Source organism: Magnolia sinica, chromosome 16, assembly GCF_029962835.1.
Source record: "Magnolia sinica isolate HGM2019 chromosome 16, MsV1, whole genome shotgun sequence".
In the NCBI taxonomy this organism is placed as follows: Eukaryota; Viridiplantae; Streptophyta; class Magnoliopsida; order Magnoliales; family Magnoliaceae; genus Magnolia; species Magnolia sinica.
Window position 1 is genome coordinate 15,646,513 of NC_080588.1, and position 22,105 is coordinate 15,668,617.

Genomic DNA, 22,105 nt, shown 5'->3' on the forward strand with positions numbered 1-22,105 from the left:
TATATTTGTGTATAATATTTTAAAAAAGAATTCTAAAGAAATTCTGCTAAGAGTTTCCGAGCGTTACCCACTGCCTCGGTTGTTCAGGGGCCTTTGTGCTCTATTATACCTAGCGCGTGTAATTACACTGCATAAAGATGATACACATTATGTAATGATTTGAGTACATAGAATTTGTGAAACTAGGATGCAAGAGTGCGGTACTTGATATGCCTTGACTTAAAAAATTGTGATCCTAAGAGGAGTAAGATGATGTAGTTAGAAGTGCTCTCTCAATATTAAATCTTGTGGGTTCCTACAGTCATCGCATGGGCACTTTGTTTCTTATACTAGATTGCCATTTCATCTTAGTTCCTTTTGTCAGGAAGCCCTGGATTTTGTCTATGTAAACCCTAATTTTATTTCTTTCATCTCTTTCATTTGCAGGGATTGGACAAGTAGTTTATCTTACTCTTATTCCTCTATTACACCATGCTTGATTGTGCCTAGTGCCTTTAACTATGCTATATAAAGATGATTGACATTATGTAATATGTAAGGACATGGCAGCTGTGAAACTAGGATGCCATAGTGGGATGCTTGGTATGCCTTAGCTTAAAAATTGTGATCCTAAGACAACCAAGATGATGTAGTTTGTCCTTTCTAAATATCAAATTGTGCAGCTTCCCACATTCATTTCATGGTAATTTGTTTTTATACTTCAGATTGCGAAGTCATCTTAGTTCCTTTTGCCTAGTATCCCTAGCCATCGTCTGTGTAGACCCTAATTATATTTCTTGCATATTTGTTTCATTTGGAGTGATTGGAGAAGTAATTTATCTTACTCCTATTCCACTGTCTTGCAGGGCAGTTCTCAATTATTACCTTTGAAGAGTACATTTCAATTGCACTAAATGCCCCTAGAGTTGTTGGGATCTATCCGGAGCTTAAAAATCCAGTTTTTATCAACCAGCATGTGAGTTACTTTCTTACATTATTTGTAATAAGTAGTTAAGAAGGACATCTAATGCTTCAATTCATTTAATAATAGGAATTTGGTATCTTCTTGAAAGATGAATGCTTAATTGTCCATGAATTTTGGCTCAAGAGTTCAGATGGGGACATGTAGCTGATGTTTACAGGATCTGGACCACTTATCTGGAGAACGGTTTCAGATATCGATCAAAACCAAGTTGACTTGTTTAAAGATGGAGAATGTAGTGAGCCACCCTCCAAGACATGCATGTCTCACCAAGTTGGAATGATTCCAATTGAGTCAAAAAGAGTCATGTTGGTTTAAAAAAAAAAGAGTCATGTTGGTTTCAATCCTATGGAAAGTCGTACACTGAAACCGGTAGAAAATGACTAACATTACTTATATTATGAGGAACAAAACATATGGTACTGCACAGGATTACAATTGCTCGAGCACACACATCTTTATACTCCTCAAGCTATTGGAGCATGGATATCAATCATGCTTAGCTTGGCACACATGCTCAACAGATGATAATGACCGGTCCCCTTGACTAAAAAAAGAAGCAAGTTGATCATCAGACTTCTAATATGATGTGCAAATATGTTGCGTGCCTTGATATGCTTGGTGTGTTCATGATAAACTCGATTAGCGGAGTATGTGAATTGTGACGAGGTTATTGCAATGAAGCATCATAGATGAAGAAACAGGAAGTCCCAACTCAATTAACAAGGTCTTCAACCAAAGAAGTTTACATACACCATGAGCCATAGCCTTGTATTTAGCTTCAACACTAGAGTGATCTACAACAATTGTTGTTTTTTTTTTTTTTTTTTTTTGCTTTTCCGTGTGACTAGACTCCCACCTACTAGTGCAATAACCAGAAGTGGAGCAGTTATCATGAAGAGAGCCGGCCTAGTCTGCATTTGTATGGGCCTTGACATGAAGATGATGATGGTTAGAATAGAGAATCCCCTGACCAGATAAGCCTTTGAGGAGGATGTGATAAATGGCATCTAAGTGACCGGTTCACATGCTAATTGCATAGGCAATATCAATACAAGTAAGATGAGTTTGCCGACTAATTGTTGATTAAGCTGTAGGCGATATTTTGCTCCAATTATGTTATCAGTACAAGCCGACATCAGTCAAAGTTCACCACTATCAAGCTGTAGCCTGTTGGCAATGATTTTGCTCAATGGGAGTGTTAGTATGCTGGTGTACCAAGGAGCCCACCATCATGGAGATCAATGTATCCTTTGGGAGATCATATTATCAGGCCTGGACCTTACAACTTTGTTGGTGTACACAGACTAGTGTACACCTATGGTATACAAGGTATCCCGTATCGGTATCGGTTGGCGTAATGGTGTCCTCCAAAACCGATACGGATACGGGGGCGTAACGGTGATACGGGGGCGTAACGGCGCAAAATTTTTTTTTTGCCAAAAAAATATGAAAAATATGGATTAAATCCGAATATTCTAAGCATTCCAAATATGCATTCATTTATAATTTGGAACATGTTTATGGTGGTGTAACGGTCCACTCTTTGGTGAGAAGTTGTATCGGATTGTCTGATGAATTTATGAACCATTTGACTACAAAATTCATATATTTAATTTTCTAACTATCTACTATCAATGATAGATATGTTAGAATGAATGTAATATGAAAATATCTTACATTTAGGTGTTTGCAATTATTTTTGAGGAATTTCTCGAACATACCTGTGGTCCTGTGCAGTGTGGTGCACCATGCACGTGACTGTGATAGTGTAATTCATGTCTATGACCTGTCATCCATCCTCAAGTTAAGAATATTAAAAAAAATAATTAGTAGTGTCTGATATACTCCCCTGCAACTTGATTAAGGATTACTTGATTGGTTGTCAGGGGAGCTATTTTAAATACAAGTTCGGCAGTGTCAAGTGTGTGCATGGCTTCTTGCAATAATCTGTTGTGAGCTGTCTGCTGCAAATACTTACCTTAATACAAATATATACTCACAAGTCACCACCAAAATGAAAATCTGCTTTTTTGTGGTTGCTCGACCTCCACATCATCGTCATCGTCACCATCAGGCTGAGGCTGTCCAATAGGTGTAGGTGCTACATATCCATAATATCCAGTGCCAGAAGGAAATACTAGATCAACGAAACTAGAGGATGACTGATCCTGACTAGGCAACGACTCTGACCCGGAGTAAGGATATCCACCAGTGCCCGTCGAATAGCCATCCTGGTGCCCATACTCAGGCTGTTGAGAATCTTGAGATTGAGAGTGCGTCTGCTGTGATGAGTAACTTGGATTTGGATCTGGATATCTATAATCATATGAATATTGATCGGGAGGGCTACTCTACCATGAATGTGATGGACCAGGCTTACTATAACCATCATAATCCAATTGACTATAAGAATATCCATTATAATAACCAAGACCATGAGCCTGCTGATGTTCCGGACCTCCCGGACCCGGTGCACCACTAGATGTACCCACCTTCTGCTGGCTGTATCGTGACTCGGTACACTCATAAGTCCGACCGTGTGTACCACCTCGTCGATGTTTCATCGACATCATGATCTCGTAGACGGCAGTATAGGCACCGAGCAACACGAAGTGCGGCACCGGGGGGGGTCATCGTCTTCATCCGACACAGTCACGCTACCACCGCTCGTACTCTTTTGTTGATCTTGAGCCGTATTCGTACGTGGCATAAACGCCGCCCCTCTTACTGGGTCCAACACATCCGCACGACTCTCTTGTTGCGCTCTGCGTATTTCCGGGTCATCAATTTCCAATTCTTCACTATCCTCTTCAATTTGTTTTTCCCTTGTTTCCAACCAAGGTAGAAGTGGGTCATCCTCATCATAAATATTATCCAAGTTTATTGGACAGTAGTCTCCGTCATCAGTAGCTGTAATGCTCCTATGATGTCGTCGCATTCTTAGTTTTATATTGTAGTGCATGAAGACAAGTCTATCTAATGTTCTAGTCTGCAATCTATTCCTATTCTTTGAATGAATGAGCGCAAAACAACTCCAATTCCTTTCGCAATTAGAGGAAGATGTTGTCTGGCTCAAAAATTTCTACTGCAATTTTTGGAGAGCCTACGTACTCTCTCCTAAATTAATCCACAATACGGCCGGTTGCAATCTAGATATTGCATGTCTGTGCAAGAGCATCTCCAAAGCTACCAAGGCGATTTCCAAATGTATCTAATTCATTTAATGCCTTTATTTGCAGATCTAAGTCAGGCTCTAATCTCTTTATCACATTTTTTAGCCCGACACGAACTTCATCATCCGCAACAAATGATTGGGCATATCTATACCTAGGATTTAGGTAGTAACCTGCTGCATGAAGATCGTGATGGAGTTGTTTTGTCCATCTCTTGTCGATCATCTTCCAATAAGTCTGCCAACTTCTACAATCACGTTGAATTGCAAGCTTTACCTTATCCATGGCATCATATAGGAAGCCCATGGTAGGTGCTTCATCGGATTCAACAAGACGGAGTACCCTCATTAGTGGCTCCATCACCTTTAGGATCGCCTTGACCTTTTTCCAATATTTGTTGTCCCGTATGGTGTTCGCAACTTCGACCAGTGTCCCTAATGTCTTCTTCCCATGTTTTGTGTTGAGCCATTCTCGGGAAGCGAACATCTCACTCAACTCTTCCCTATGCTGGAATAAACTCTCTAATGCTATAAAGTTTGTTGCGAATCTAGTCACCACAGGCCTCAACAACTCTCGTCCTTTCGTGAACTTTCTCATTATTGCAACTACTTGATTATGGTTGTAAATAAACGTCGTCACTTCCCTTGCCCTTTTGACCATTTCCTTAACATTCTTCTTCTTCCCAATATCTTCCAATATAAGATCAATACAATGGGCAGCACATGGTGACCAAAAAAGATGTTTTCTCTTATCCATCAACATATGTCCTGCAAGCTTATATGTTGCTTCATTATCTGTCACAATCTGCACTATATTCTCCTCTCCAATCTCGTCCACAACTTTATCCATTAGTCCATTAATATAAGTAGCATTTTTTGTTGCCTCTGAGGCATCAATTGACTTGTGGTATATAGTTCCTAAGTGGCAGTATACCATGAAGTTGATCATGCTGCGTCTGGTTGGGCCAGTCCAACCATCACACATGATTGTGCATCCTCTGGCTTGCCATACAGGTTTAAAGGTAGCCACGTATGCTTTCACATCCGCATACTCTGCATCTGTCCATTTCCCCCTAATCTCCTTAGCCGTGGGAGCTTTTATTCCTTCACCTGCTTCTGCTGCTGCATCAATTACCACCTGCCAATATGGAGAATTGGCTGCGTTAGGAGGTATGTTGGCATGTATAAATAACTTTGCTGCTGCTCTACCTAATTTCTCAACGGAAGTTCTACTCCACATTTGTTTTATCTTCTTTTGTTTAGTTGATTCTTTCCTAAATAGGATTGGATCAATATAGGGTCTCCTAGGCTCATTTACTTCTTCATCCAAACGTATAGGGGCATCATGTGAAGATGTCTGTCGTCGGCTCCCAAACATACGTCATAACCCACCAAACCTACCCCCCACCCGCACCTGCAGAAGCAGTTGCACTTCCAGTTGCACTCCCACTCCCACTGCCCCCCCTGTATCACACACTGACCCATGCGTGCCAAACATGCGGCGACGTTCTTCCTCTTCACGAGCTAGATGCAAGCTCTATCTCCTAGCTATAGTAAATTCTCGATCTGAATCTTCATCAGAATCAATAATATCTTCATCACGAATGCCCGTATATTCAGGACCAAACACTTCCTGTCGAGCTGCATCCAAAATATCATCTTTCTTCTTTTGTATAGCAGCATGTTTACCCTTCGACTCATCCAGACTAGCTTGCATTAAAAGCATTATCTCTTTCGGTACTCTACTACATGGCGCAACTTGACCCTTTCGATGTGCCAAATGTTGTTTGAGACGGCTAATTCCACCAGTCACTAGTCTATCACAATACTAACAAATCATTTGGTGCCTAGTACCACCAACCCTCTCACAATGTTGCCATCCAATATCATCACTTACTTGTTGTTGGCCAGATCCAGACATTTCTTTAGGCTTAGGTAGACACTAGATAATTAGATTTGAGTATGAGTGTATCGTGTATGACCTATGTTAATAAAGATGATTTTATATTCTAACTAAACCCTAAGAAGCTCCAAGGCAAAACCCTGTCCAATATAAGCAAATAAAATCATAAAGTCACTAATTCGAAAATAGAAAAAAATTATAAAATGACACACCAAATATGTAAAATGCACATTAACATGTTCTACTATGATTAACACATCATATGGCATGATTAAAACAGCAATACAACTATTAAAAATTGATTTTTCCGAATTTTAAAAAAAGGGGCAAAATTCATGCGTAAATAGAAAAAAATATTTAAAAATATAAAATGGGTCCCCAAATCTGTAAAATGTACATTAACATGTTCTACTACGATTAACACATCATATGGAGTGATTAAAACAGCAATACAATCATAAAAAATTGATTTTTCGAATTTTTAAAAAAAGCGTCATAATTCATGCGTAAATAGAAAAAAATATTTAAAAAATATAAAATGCGACCCCAAATCTTTAAAATGCACATTAACAGGGTCTACTATGATTAACACATCATATGGAGTGATTAAAACAGCAAAACAATCATTAAAAATTGATTTTTCGAATTTTTAAAAAAGGGGCAAAATTCATGCGTAAATAGAAAAAATATTTAAAAAATATAAAATGGGACCCCAAATCTGTAAAATGCACATTAACATGTTCTACTATGATTAACACATCATATGGAGTGATTAAAACAGCAAAACAATCATTAAAAATTGATTTTTTGAATTTTAAAAAAAGGGGCAAAATTCATGCGTAAATAGAAAAATATTTAAAAATATAAAATGGGTCCCCAAATCTGTAAAATGCACATTAACATGTTCTACTATGATTAACACATCATATGGAGTGATTAAAACAGCAAAACAATCATTAAAAATTGATTTTTTGAATTTTAAAAAAAGGGGCAAAATTCATGCGTAAATAGAAAAAATATTAAAAAAATATTAAATGGCACCCCAAATCTGTAAAATGGATATTAACATGTTCTACTATGATTAACACATCATATGAGATAATTAAAACAGCAAAACATATTAAAAAAGTATAAATACCTATTTTTGATAAATTTATGAAAAATGGCCCACCAAGCTTTGATTCAACAAAATCCGCCAATATAATGTGTTTTTTCCTCAAATATCCAGCCAAGGTTGGTCGAAATTAGCATAGAAGGAGTGAGAAGGAGTTTGGAAGCAAGAAGTTTCGAAAAAACATCAAAAACGGACCTTATGTTGGCAATGATTTTGCTCAATGGGAGTGTTAGTATGCTGGTGTACCAAGGAGCCCACCATCATGGAGATCAATGTATCCTTTGGGAGATCATATTATCAGGCCTGGACCTTACAACTTTGTTGGTGTACACAGACTAGTGTACACCTATGGTATAGACAACAACTTAGTGTACACGTGCAGTGTACACAAATATATGTACACTTGTGGAGTATTGTATATGACTAGGAATACGATCAGATTTTGTAATGGTAGGGTTGAAACGGTTGTTACAGAAAAAAAAACAGGCAGTAAAGGCCCTGCAACGGACTCGTAACGGCCTTGTAATAGACCGTAATGGCCCCGTAACGGTCCCAAGATGGTGTACATCTGATGGTTAAGATCTTTCGATCCGTCTCTTGGACCTGCATGGGATATCTGGCCAAGATGGTGTCCACAAGAAGTGGAGGGGTTTGGTTAATTCGGGTACATGGACAGTTAGGATTACAGACTTTAGATGTGGTAGGGCATACTAAAGTCTATAGGGAAGAGGAGCACCATACAGGTGTCTCCTCTCAAACCTTGATTCCCTTCTTACACATAGATCAATTCTTGCTGGCAAGAATTGACAACTGGATGAGTACATCCTTCTTCTTGCTTGAGCAAATAACACACTTTGAACCCAATTTTTTAATTTGGTTTAATCCTTGCATCTTACATATATTGATGCAGGCCCACTTAGGCCCACTATAGGGCTTGGCAATGACGTAGGCCTACAACCTATTGTAGGGCCCAACATGTTCTGATTTTTGGACTTTATTTATAAATTTAAGGGCTTAAATCAAGGATTGCAAGTTATAATTTTTGGGAGATATGGGGGTTGATTTAAAGATGTGATTGAAGATATGAAGTGGATGTGATTGATATAATTGAAGATATGGTGCTGATTTAGAAATGTAATTAGGATTTTCTATATTTGCTTTTACTATTGTTTGGCTTTTACTATCTTAGGTCGATTAGATTGGTTTGAAGTCCACTATAATTGATTTGAAATCAATTTCTTAGTTGGGGGATTCTCATTAGAGAATCATTTAGAGTCTACCAGAGGAGAGTTATTTTCTTACAATGCTTTCTCTACTCAAATATTCTTGTGAGTGTAATTCTTGTACACTTCTTTTCGATTCGGTGTCCATATCTAATCAATTCGATAACTGGGTTGCACTATATATCTAGCATGAGCTCCTACTTCAAGGTTCTTTTTTCACAATCAATACCATGTGGATGTGTGTGTGTGTGTGTGTGAGAGAGAGAGAGAGAGAGAGAGAGAGAGAGAGAGAGAGAGAGAGAGAGAGTATCACTTCTCTTTCTTCACCCTTTCACATGTGTGGGTGGATGGTGGACCCTGTGGACAACTCTCTTATGTGCACACCCCTGGCTCCATTTGTGGGGCTGTATGCAAGAGCATCTTGCCCCTTCTCTCGTTTGGGATAGATTTGGGAGAGACCTTTGGAGTTTCAGCATTGGTTCATAAAGTTCAATCACATAGATTATTTTAGATAAATTCTAGAAGTAAGATTTTGTGCTTTTGGAATTTATTACATCAAGATGGGAATCCTTAATTAAATTAGAATATGGAATTTTTAAAAGTTTATGCTTCCGTGGTCTTTTAGAAATCTCTAACAAGAGGGCCTCGCCATATATCAGCCATGGCCCGAAGGATGGTTGGACAATCATAAACCCTTCATTCGAGGGAAAGAATGACCCCATCCCATTTCCCTATTCCAACCAAGTAGTTAGATGATCAGCTTAACTTTTGGACTGTGGCCCACACATTGTGCGGTCCCAACAAATGAGTGCCAAGTATCTTGTACGCATCTGCCATGTGCCTGTGGGAACTTGTGGGCAATTAGAATTCATCAAAATTTAGAATGGATGCTTCCATTTTCGGTGCTCTTATGCAAGGCTTTAAAATGTTATGAGATACGTGATCATCTTTCAAGTCTGCTACTTCTACCATGGATAAATTGGATTGATCAACTATCCTATTTATAGTTTGAAAGATTTTGATCTGATGCAGCTTTTAGCTGTAAATGAAAAGATGGTTGATCATGACAACAAAATTAGATGCCCATTGGATTGTGACTTGTATTATCATCATTTGTGCAATTTAACTTGTATAAATTTTGATATCTTTAGTCATCATCATTGTTGTCGTCGTCATCTATGCCTTGTTCCACCATTCCACTCGATCAAGGACCAGACCTTTAGTTTGGCTATAGATCGTCGAGTCTTTTTTGACTACCTCAATCCATGTCCTTTTGGACCTTCCCCTTGCCCTTTTAGAGCCTTCAACCTGTACCCACTCCTAACTGGTGCGGTTCTTGGTCTTCGTTGCACATGACCAAACCAGCCTACTTTCCCTCATCTTATTACCTATTGATGCTACCCCCAAGTTCCCTAATGCATTCATTTCTAGTTCCACGATTCTATCCTTGTCTTTCCACTCATCCATCTCAACATCCTCATTTCAGCTAAACTTGTCCTATGAACATATTGTTCCTTAACTGCCTAACATTCTGTCCTCAAAGCATGGCTGGTCTTATATTTATCCTATAAAATTTCCCTTTCAGTTTGAGTGGTACATGGCGATCTCATAAAACTCCTGAGGCCTCTATTTCTTCCACCGAGCTTAAATTGTATGGGCAACATCTCCATTTCTTCCACCCAGCTTGGTATCTTTAGTGTAGTTGTTAATTACTTACCATTATATCTCCTCTTCAAGCTTGATATTTAACATGTTACTTTTACAGGTCAAATGGAGTGATGGAAAGAAGTTCGAAGACAAGTTTGTAGAAACACTTAGGAAATATGGATATAAGGGCGAGTACATGTCAAAGCGTTGGCTACAACAACCTGTCTTTCTTCAGTCCTTTGCTCCGAGTTCACTTATATATATGTCAAACCTTACAAATTCGCCCCAAATCTTCTTAATTGATGATGTGACTGTACCAACTCAAGACACAAATCAGGTATCTCTTCTTACATGTTTTGATTTCTGATTGGTTATTCATCCATGCCAAATAGACAGTATTAAATAGAAAGGAATTTTTTACTGTTTTGAGCCTATGTAGCTGACATTCTTATGTTTTTATTTAAATTTGAATGTGCCTAATATGGAATGGATTCTTTGTATATTATATAAGGCCATTGATGGGATGGGTAGCCCATTGCCCTTTTCAGGCTCAACCCATGTTTGGACTGGCTTAGTTAACTTTAAACCCTGCCCCATGTTTGGACAGGCTTGGTTTAAATTTAAAGCCCATGATGGGTTTGGTCATGATTTGAGAGCCCACTAGAGTTGTGGCATGGGGCATTTTATTAGTGAGGCCTAATGCCTCCCATGGAATTGCAATAAAAGAAATGACACTCGGATGTACACAAATTTCCTCCGAGGAATTTCATTAATTTGTGGGGACTTTATATTCCCATCAATGACATACCACCAGCTGTTAAGCACATCTCATGGAGAAACCCTTGATTAAATGGAAAACCATAGTAGCTGATCAAATGAAAGAAAAAGGAATGCCAAAGTGTATCCTATGTGAGGAGGTGTACAGCATGTGTACAGTGTATTGGGGATCATCTGTGATCCAGTTTATAATGGCTGAATGACATACCACAAGCTGTTAAGCACATCTCATGGAGAAACCCTTGATTAAATGGAAAACCAAAGTAGCTGATCAAATGAAAGAAAAAGGAAAGCCAAAGTGTATCCTATGTGAGGTGTACAGCATGTGTACAGCGTATTGGGGATCATGTGTGATCCAGTTTGTAATGGCCGACAATTGGGTAACTGTTGGCTGATCAGGTGATCCACTAGTAGGTCCAGGCCAGGGAGAAAGTTCAGCAGGCAAGGTATGCCATAACGGTAATGGTGGCTGTAATGGCCACCGCCGTTACTGTTACGTTACGGGCTGTAATGGCTGCTAAAGTCTTCTTTTTTTTCTTTTTTTTTTTTTGAAAAAAAAAAAACTGTTTTGAACCATTATGGGACCATTATAGGCCATTTTTGCCTTGTAATGGGCATCATGGCCATTTCGGCCCTGTAATGCGTAATGGTTACAACCGTTACTGTTATGTAACCATTTTGGCATACCATGTCAGCAGGTGATGTGGGATGATGCAAAACCAGCTATGTGACCAAGATTTAACTTAAAATCAAAGCAATAAATAAAATCATCAAACTAAAGTGTGATGCACATGCAAACAACATGAAGCCCAAGAGATGACGGGTATGATTCGAGGCCAAATCACAGTTATCAGCCCTTTGACCAAACAAAACACTCAGAAAATTGTGCCAAGGAAGATAATGATCTTCCGAATAGCATAGGAGTAATCCGGGTTCAATATGTGAAAATTTAATGTTTCCCGGGCGGATCAAGGTAGTTCCAATGCAAAAATCTTGAGATCTAGGAATATTAAATGCAAACGGCCGAAACCGAGTTGCCTATTGTGGACAAAGGAACACAATTGACTCAAAATCAGATCAAGTGGGCCCCACACGTGCGTGTGGCAGTCACATGGGTGGCTGTAAGCTCACATGTGTGGGTTGATCGTGTGGTCCACGCATGGGTTGGGTTTGTTAATAATGGAAGATGGGTTTAGGTGGCTCGTATGATCAAGTAAAATCAAATGTAAGTGAAAACAATGAAAAGATCTTACCTTAGGATTGAAGATTCAAAGAGACCTACCACCCACAATTCATCAAGCATGAAGTGGAAGAGGAAGGATCTTAGGGGCGAAGGGTATACTGTCTTCACATCAAGATTTTTATCAAAAGATCTAGCCTTCACAAAAATGAAGGAATAAGAAAGGAACTCCCACAAAGCCTCCTCAAGATTTTTTACAAACTCACATTAGGGTTGGATGTCCTCACTCCGCTTGCTTTATATTATTCCAAAAAATTGTTGAAATGACAATTTTGCCCCCTTTAGTAACAAAAGCAAAATACCCATTATGTCCTAAAAGGTAAAAAAGTTTAATCTACCATCCCAAAAGAAAAAAAATGTAACAAATAGATGTCTACTATCCAGTCACTAAGTGAAATGTCTAAATCATCAAATAACATAAAAGAACTAACTAACAAAATGGTCCAACATACTCCAACCATCGGATGGCCCCATGATGGGACATCCAATGGATGAATGATCATGTAGACCATGATCAATAGTGGGATGGTCTCCAAATATGATCCATGCCCTCCATGCTTTTTTAATACTCGCCGATAACCATTGGTGATCACCATCAATCACCTAGCCAAAGTGAAAGTGCCGATGTAGCTTGTCGACACCTACATCTCTAATATGGACGGAGTGGTGGTGTGATGTCCGTATCAGCAGGTGAAGTCTTCATGCTCATGCATGAGAGAGTTTGCAGTTGATCAGAAGACTATCTGATTGAATTGTTGTGTAACCAGACCACATTGAAATGCATCCCTGTGAACAGTTGCACTGTTAAGGGGTGAAGGTGAGAGAGTTAGGCCAACACTCTTCTAGTGTCATGGGAGGGACTAACAAGATGTTTGGGTGCACTTTGGTTGGACTACACAAAGGGATGCTCGAGTGTAGAGTGCTCACTTTCCATTCTAGCAGCAAAGTCAAGATGTAGGACTCAAAAGAGATACACAGGAGTTCTCAAGGGTGAGATCGTCAGGGTTAACACTCTTAGTCATGCTTGGGGTGGAAACAACAACACATAGATGCTTAAGGTTTGAGTGTACTACTAACTCTTCCTTAGTCATGCCTGGGGTAGAAACAAGAGCACAAAGATGCTCGGGGTTTGAGTGTACATTAACTCTATGTTACAACCTACAAAGTGATGAGGAAATCACGTCACGTACACCCTTACGTACATATCAGAGGAGGAGGCGGGCCGCACCACTTTCCCTGTGGCTAGGCTAGTACCCGTGATCGTGCTGAAGACCCCATGTGCATGTGCGAGCATCTGGAAGACCCCACATTAGGAAGATGCACATGGGCTGCTTTATGGAATGATCCAGACTGTTGGATTGGAGGGACGTGACAATCGGGCCATTGGATCGCATGGATTACATGATCGGGCCATTGATCGTTGATCGTCCACATTAGTTTTAGACTTTATCATATTTTAGGATTTAGTTTTTGATTATTTTATATTTGGACACATTATGGGTGTTTTAGTTGATTTTATTTAGACTAAGGATATTTTCGTTAAAGCTCACAAGATAGGGAGATTTTTGTAATTTTTGAAACTTCTTGGATCTATAAAAAGAGGAGGGCGTGTGACCTCTCCCTCATTGAATTTCGTGATTTAAAAATAAAAGAGAAAAGCCCTTGCTTTCTTTTCCCATCTTTATGCAATTTGAAGATACTTCTATGCGATTAGGAAGAAAGATTGGTGCGAGGCTAATCTTCATCAATGGAGGTGCAAGGTCTCCATTTATCTCCACACTATCTTCTCTTTTTTTCTTCATCCATGTATTTTCTTCTGATTCTTAATTCTCCCATCTTAAATCTTCATCTTCTTCCAAACCCAACTTTTCTATACCCATCTACAATGCAAACCCTAACCGACCTAAACTAATCCTCCTATGCCACACGTGTGACCGTACAGCCACACGTGTGAATCCCACCTGCCCCTTTTGGCTTTCCACCGTCATTATATCAAAACCCCATTCCTCCATTCCCGAAACCCTAACCCTAAACCTAAAATCCCTAACTTTCCCCAAATTACTCAAACCCTAATTTTCACCCTAGGATGTATTAGGTTTCCTATTTTAAATAGACTATACCCTATGCTAATTGGATGTCCTTACATCCATTAGATCCTTGTTTCGTTTTATTTAATGATCTAATGTTATGATGTTCGTAGCTTAGGTCAGGATTACGCATGATTTTCTTTTGATTTTCATGATATTTGTAATGAATATAGTGACGTTTGTGTTTTTTGGTAAATATCTTAATTTGGCTATCTGATCTCACATGTTACGTAGTTCATGCATAAGTCCTGCATCACAAACTATGGACTGAACTGAAACCAGAACACTTATAGTTCTTTGATTAACCCCATAGATGAGGGTGCATGAATATCACATGTTAAGGAAGCACATGTTTGCACTATGACAAACACTTGATGGTTGTCATGGAGTCGAATCCAAGTGAGAGAATAAGAATGTGTGATTTGCATTTTGGCATAGTTTGATTTGAACCCAAACAAGAGTATAGGTTACTTAAGAATGGGAATGTCAGAATTGATGCTCTTGTCGGTCAAGTCCAATGATGGAAATCAAATAAGAACACAACAATGTTTAAGGACTCGAGGATGCCTTGTTGCACCCTTGAATGACCTAGGCTTGAGCCCAAGAGTGTGTGATTATTTGCATTCTGTTATAGTTTAGGGTTGTTACCAAATAAGAGATGGCTTGTGGAAGAGGGATATGCCCCAATCATTGCACCAAAATGGCTCTTGCAATCTCCTTAGGGCATGTTTGGATACTTGGAATCCAAGGCACAAGAAAGGAAAAAAAAAAATACTAATTATTGAATGATGATTTACTTGAGAGCTATTGAAACATGGATTCTAATTTGGAGTTCTTGTTCGGGTAACCAGTGGAAATCTCGTATTCCTCTCACAATACTCACCTACTTTCTTGTGGCAAAAATCCAAATTATGGAAAAGTATAGTGATTTCTTGGTGGAATTCACCCTTTGCTTTTGCTATCCAAACAACGCATATGTTACATCAAAGGAAAACCCTTTTCCTTTTCTGCTATGTAATTCAAGGTTTCCAAACATGGCCTTCCTGGATGAATGGGGGCAATGATTTGCAGTCTGCACACCATTTAAGTATGGGATTAGGCACAGACTAAAGTGGTTAAGAGCCTTAAAATGTACTAGATGCATTTGCCCGTAGTGCTAGGAGCCTTGGATGACACTCTTGTTAAGGCAAAGGGTCATAGGAACCCTTTTGTCAAGGAAGGGAAAGAAGAGCCTAAGAGGGAGAAAGGAGAAACAATGAGATACCCTATGTGTCGTGTGATGTAGGACTCACCTCTATGTTCAGTTTTTATGCATGGAGTTAATGAGAATTGTTCTTGAGTAGGATTGAGAGGGAGAAAGAAAGAAAATATGACCAAAAGCAAGAGAAGAGAGAGAAGGGCTAGAATAACATCTCATGCCCCTAGCGTCTCTATTTTATTATTAGGGCTTTCATAATAAAAGCAAAAGTACAAAAATACCTCTCAATACTTAAGTTATTACATAAGCAAAGCTCATGGGCCTAAAGTCTATTCCAACACATCTCAGCCCAATAATAATGAGAACCACACTTGAGATCATAACGGTCTACCCCATGAGATCAACACGGTTCATCAACACACCCCCTTAAGCTGGAACATATATATCATGAATACACATCTTGACGAAGAGATGATCCAAATGAGTGTGACCAAGAGCCTTTGTAAACACATCCGCCAATTAATTTGAGACTTGATGAACAACATGTAAATTTCCTTACTCGAAGACTGCCTTTGATGAAGTGACAATCAACTTCGATGTATTTGGTTCTCTAGTGATTAATGGGATAGTTGACTATATGGCCTTTGTAAACACATCCGCCAATAATCTCGAGACTTGATGAACAACATGCAAATTTCCTTACTCGAAGACTCTCTCTGATGAAGTGACAATCAACTTCAAGTATTTGGTTCTCTCGTGATTAATGGGATTGTTGGCTACATGAGAGGTAGCTTGATTATTATAAGATAACCTCATGGGAATATCAATCATTCACCCTAGCTTACACATCAAAGTCTTAATCCAAACAAGTACATATATAGCATGAGCCATTGTCATGTATTCTACTTTAGCACTTAATGTGCCACCACACTTTGCTTCTTATTTCTCCATGTAACCAGGTTACCTCCTACGAGGTGCAATAACTTGTAGTAGATCGCCTGTCAGATAGAGAACCAACCTAGTCTTCGTATGAATACCCTTCTACTTGAAAAGATGGTAATTGTGCGTATAGAGAATACCATGACAAGGAGCTTCCTTTCTGTACCTGAGTATACAAAGCACGACTTCCACATGAGGAACACGGGGAGCCTGCATAAATTGATTAACCACACAGGAAAAGTGATATTAGGGCGAGTGATTATTAAGTAGATTAGCTTTCCAACAAGTCGATGCTATCTTCTTGGATCATTAATCAATTCCCCTTGATCCATGTTAAGCTTTTGATTTGGATCCATAGGAGTTTTCACTGGTTGGATCCCAAAAGATATGTTTCGGCTAATAAATCCATCACATATTTTTGTTGTGACAAATTTATGCTCACTTTAGAATTTGCTCCCTTAATACCCAAAAAGTATCGAAGATGGCCCAAGTCCTTTTTATGGAAGTGTTGCTGTAAAAATCTTTTCAACTTGTCAATACCTGTACTGTCACTGTCACTGACAATGATATCATCCATATACGTGACCAACACAATGACACGTGCAGCACTTCGCCTTACAAGGATAAGAGTGGTCAGCCTAACTGTATCTCATCCCATACTCAAGTTCCACTTTACTAAATTGTTAAACCAAGCTCTTGACGATTGTTTTAAGCCATATTGGCTTCTTAAGATGCTTGCTTTGTTTAAATCCCCCTAAGCAACAAAGCCGGGTGGTTGCTCCATGTAGGTTTATTCAGTAAGATCTCTATGAAGAAACTCATTCTTCACATCAAGCTGGTAAAAGGGCAATCTAAACCTGCGACAATGGAAACAATAACTTGCCCCATAGATCCTATATCTATCTATATGAAGAAGAATTCATGCAAGGAAGGGGATTCTTATTTGTACAAATGGTACTTAGAACTTGGAACGAGCATGAAGAAATTAATGTTCTTTTGACTCTGCCTTGTATGTTATGGGTGTGAAAGCTGCTGCTTTTCCTTCCGGGTCCACTGCAGTGCCTCCGAAAGCATGGACGAGCCACATGCAGGGAAACTTGCACGTGTGGTTCTGGCCACCTCTCTTCTAAGAGAGGATCCTCCTTGCTGAGAGACATGGTATAGTTAGTAGTGTCGTTGACCATAGTCCTACCTCAGATGCCTATGCCTTTGAAGCCCCTAGGTATGCCTTTGCTCCCGTCTATGATACTACTTAAGCCTCTACCTATGCAGCCAGGCTCTAGGCGAGGTGATGGCGGGGAACTCCAATAGGTTTCGACTTTATACCTCGCCCGAACAATCACGCGACGAAGCCATCTTAACCTTAACACATCGTGTTAAGCTTTGCTACAGGAGAAAATGTCCCTGAATAATTGACTCTTAGGGTCTAAGAGTACCTTTTAACAACTAATCGAGCTTTTAACCGATCAATTAAACCATCAAGGTTGTACTTCACTGTAGACACACATCAACATCCAATTGCACATTTTCCTGTAGGTAATTCAACTAGAGTTCAAATCTGATTCTGATAGAGTGCAATCATCTCTTCTTTCATAATTCATCTCCATCTATCATGACTAAGAGCTTCCTGGAAAGAATGAGGAATAGACATAGACAACGAGGATGAAACAATTTTTTACAAGGAATGAGATAAACTAGAAAAGGAAACAAATTGAGAAATAGGGTGTTGTATGCAAGAATGTATACCCTTGCGAAGAGTGATGAGTAAATCGCCTTCATTAGACAATAAATATGAAGATTCCAGCAGATGATGATCTTCTAATGAAGCTTGAGGATTGGTGGGAGGCACGGTTGTATGAGCTTCATTCCCACACTAGAACGTTTGGGGTATACTTGCAAAGGAAAAACTAAACATTATACAGGTATCTCACCCACCGAAAGTTCCTTGTCATGCACGATGGGAAGAGTTGCAAAAATCTCTCCAAATTGTAAGGACTTCCCATGTTCAGAGAAATAAGGAGTATGCTCAAAGAATGTGATATCGGCTGATACACAATATTTACGAGAAGACTAGATTATAGCATTTGTATCCTTATTGGATATGTGAGTATCCAAGAAAGATACACTCGATGGCCTTCAGTTCATGAATAAGATCAAATTGATTTGTGAAACACATACAACTGAACTCTTTAGGAGGAAGAATGGAAGATCAAAAGGAATTTGACAACATGAAATTCCTTCATCTGCCGTCTCATGGCCTCACAATCAATCGACAGGGGTTGATATACATTTAGTTCTTCTCACATACCCCACAACGCCGAAAATATTCACCTACACTCTTATCTCCTTGCTGAACACAAAAATATTCTGTAGCAACTCATATAGATTCTTCTTACTCGAATACATTTCTTTCAAAATTTCCCATGCTTCTTTTGTTGTTTTGGAAAAGATAACATATGCACTAATATGTGGTTCAGAGAGAGAGAGAGAGAGCGAGGCTAGAATAACATGCCTCTCTATTTATTATTAGGGCTTTCATAATAAAAGCAAACGTAATACCCCTCCGCATCAGCCTAAACATATTCTAACACATCTCAACCAAATAATAATAAGAAACCACACATGAGATCATCATGGTCCATCAACAAGAACCATGAATATTTCCTAGGAGATGGTACTTCCAAAAAATGAGAACCATGGAGTTAAATCGAACTTCCCAAAATGCCTCCAAAAACTCCAAAACATTGGAAGTTTCTCTTAAAGAAGATAGTGTACTTGCCCCATATTACTTTGTATACAATAAGAGAATATTGTGTACATGCCATATGGCAATAAAAGAATATTCACATTTGAGAGTACAAGTGTTTTGTACTTGTCTCCATATTCTTTGTAGACAAAATTATGATAAAGTTCAGCAATTGTTGGGACAAGAATATGTTCTATTCATGTTTTCTCTTATGTTTCAATTATCGGTAATTTATAGACAAGACTGTGGATTGCATTCACCATCACTTTTTAATGGCAGTGATGCATCCACCATGCACAAAGTAACATGCACGTCAATCCAGACCTTCCAGATCATGTGGCCTGTTTTGTTTGGACCATAGCCCGAAATTTACACTGATTACTTGTCCCAATTGTCAAATTGGCAGCAATCACATGAACAGTTGATACTAAAATGATTCTGGGTCTTACCAGGCAAAATCAGAAGGTTGAGATTGTCAGATCAATGCAGTTGTGAGGCCTGGATCATCCCCAATGGTACCCCTGACTTGGATGGCCTGGATTGCTAGAAATGTATGCCACGCATATGATGGATGAGTCATCATCGTTTAGATAATGGTGATGAACACTCATGTACTCCAGTACATAGTTTATTTGGTCTAATTGAATCACCATGATGTGCAGTCATATTGGGAAATTACTTCAGACAGTTATCTCAAGTATATAAAGAAATATGTGGTTGGCATTGGACCGTGGAAAGATACAATAGTGCCACCAAATAGCAATAATTTGACAACACCAACGGATCTGGTTGCTAGGGCGCATGCTTATGATTTGCAGGTACGTCTTCATACAAGCACTTTCCTATATATGCCTTCTTGGTGTTGAATATCATAATACATTACAAACGCACATTCACTCACATGCATGGCCGCAACCACATAGACATGCGCCATTTTTACCTAGATATGATTCTATACAACAAAAACGACAATAGAATCACTGATTTTTATTGACCAAAAACTCTATTCTATTGCTAAAAGCAAAAGCTGGTTGCTGTGGCTATTTTTTTCTTCTTCTTTCTTCAAAACAAAAAGAAAAAGATAACCAAAAAGTGGTCAAGTATAGGAGTGGAAGAGAATTAGAAAGGTGAAACCTTCAAAACTATTTAACAATGACAAAAAAGGAAGTGGAGAAAGCATAAGTCGATTTGTGCAGGACTGCTTACAAACTAGTAAAAGCAAGGAAAAGAGAAGTAGAGATGAACCATGTCACGCCCCAGACTCGGTAACTGGACTCACAAGGAATTCGATAGCTGGTTTTGACCGCAACAGCCTCCGTAGTAACCCCTTCTCGGCTCCCGAGGCAGGTTCCGATCCTGGGATCCTGCAAGGAGGATTTCTATAAACATATAACCATTTCCAATACGAGTATACCTAACATCACAACAAGTACATCTCAGAAATAACAAAGGCACACATTGCAAAATCCACTATGAATTTGAACCTTTCAAGTACAAGGCTGAAAGGAAATACATAAGGTAACAGAAGAAAGAAGGAAAGATCTCCAACACTGGGTCCTCGGCTCAACTCCTATCCAAGTTCCGTTGCGACGATGCCAACCTAGGAGCTCCTACACGCATCAATCGTGCATAAGCTTATAGGAAGCTTAGAGGGTGGTGAAAGTGTGTGACAATGGTGCTCAGAAGAAGATAGAGAATGCAGAAGGGAGTCATGATCAATACCAATACCACTAGCCTTACCAAGGCTGTCATGAACGTAAGAAGCTATACCAAGGCAGTACAATAATGAAGGAAGCCATATCAATGCAATGAGTACTGTAATGCAATAAGTACTGGGCGCCATGTCAAGGCGATGCAATATGAGGCTTATACAGCCGATGCAAATGCAACGCGAAGTAATGCCAGTGCTCATATCCAATCCACATATCAAGTACATTTTCATCATAAGGAAATCACCGGGGTCCAGTACACTGCTGGATGACTGCCGCTTTACAGACCCGCACAACCAAACGACCGTAAAAGACCTCACTACCCGCCTGTGGACAGCCAATCACCAACAAGGCTCGATGGTAGCGGACCCATTTACGAACTAGTCAGACTCAGCCTAGCAATTGCCCTCTTTCTCTCAGGCGGGTAAGGCCACACCTCTATCCAACCGACTACACGATAGTGGGAGTCGCGGCCCAACGGTATAAGGCCCTCGTGCGCTCATAGTTTCCACTCGGTCACGGCGTTGGGGCAGATCCTTAGTACCATAGAAGTTTTGAGAATTTCACCCATGGGCATACTATGCACCCTATATGCTCAGGTAACGTTTCCGTTGTCTAATCATGGCCATCCACGATGTATCTGTGGAGGCTACAACCCTGATTAAGCAAGGGCAATAATGTCCATATGTTATGCAATGCCAGATGCATGAATCACACAATCAACCATGCATAAATTCCAAGCATCCAACGTGCTTAAGAGGGGATACCACGTTCCTCGGAAAGGTATCATGCAATGCCCCATGTCACAAGCATAACCACACACACACAGTGTCATCCAAGCATACAATGATGCACATGGGCCATGAAGATGGATTTAGATGCACTATGCGGCGATATACAAAGTAGTGCACTCCTATCCAAGAAGGGACCAAGACTAGGTATTTACACAATATCCATAAGGAATCCAACCTTTAGTGGGGGCCCACATACCTGGGGTAGCCCACGAGACTAAGCATATACTCTACGTGTCTAAGTAATACAAAAGTGAGTCTAGCAAGAGTCTGAGATGAGCATCCAATCACATTTAGATATAACTGGGCCTAGATGGGTCCATAATGGGGACATTTAACCACCATTCCCCAAGAGGCATCTCAACCACGAACTATATGGATACTAGGCCCAAGGCCTACATTCAAGATAAAGACACAGGTAACCACATACATATATCCCTCATAATAGGCCATAAGAAAAGGATATAATACCACCTTTAACAACATGGGCCCCAAGAGGGAAATTAAGGCCCAAGGCTCAATTTTTTTTAAGGGCCATAAAATCCATGCATTAAGTTGGACTTGGTGGACAGCCCGCATACACAATGTTCGGCCC

At 39.5% G+C, this 22,105-nt stretch overlaps 1 protein-coding gene across 1 annotated transcript in view; it reads left to right on the forward strand.

Annotated features, from left to right (window-relative positions):
- The window catches only part of LOC131229776 (glycerophosphodiester phosphodiesterase GDPD6-like), an 89,822-nt gene that overhangs the window by 36,950 nt on the left and 30,767 nt on the right, over positions 1-22,105 (forward strand). Inside the window, exons 5-7 of the mRNA XM_058225789.1 lie at positions 846-955; positions 10,142-10,360; positions 19,673-19,828. Coding sequence (XP_058081772.1) covers positions 846-955; positions 10,142-10,360; positions 19,673-19,828 — 485 coding nt within the window. The remainder of the gene's footprint in view (positions 1-845; positions 956-10,141; positions 10,361-19,672; positions 19,829-22,105) is intronic.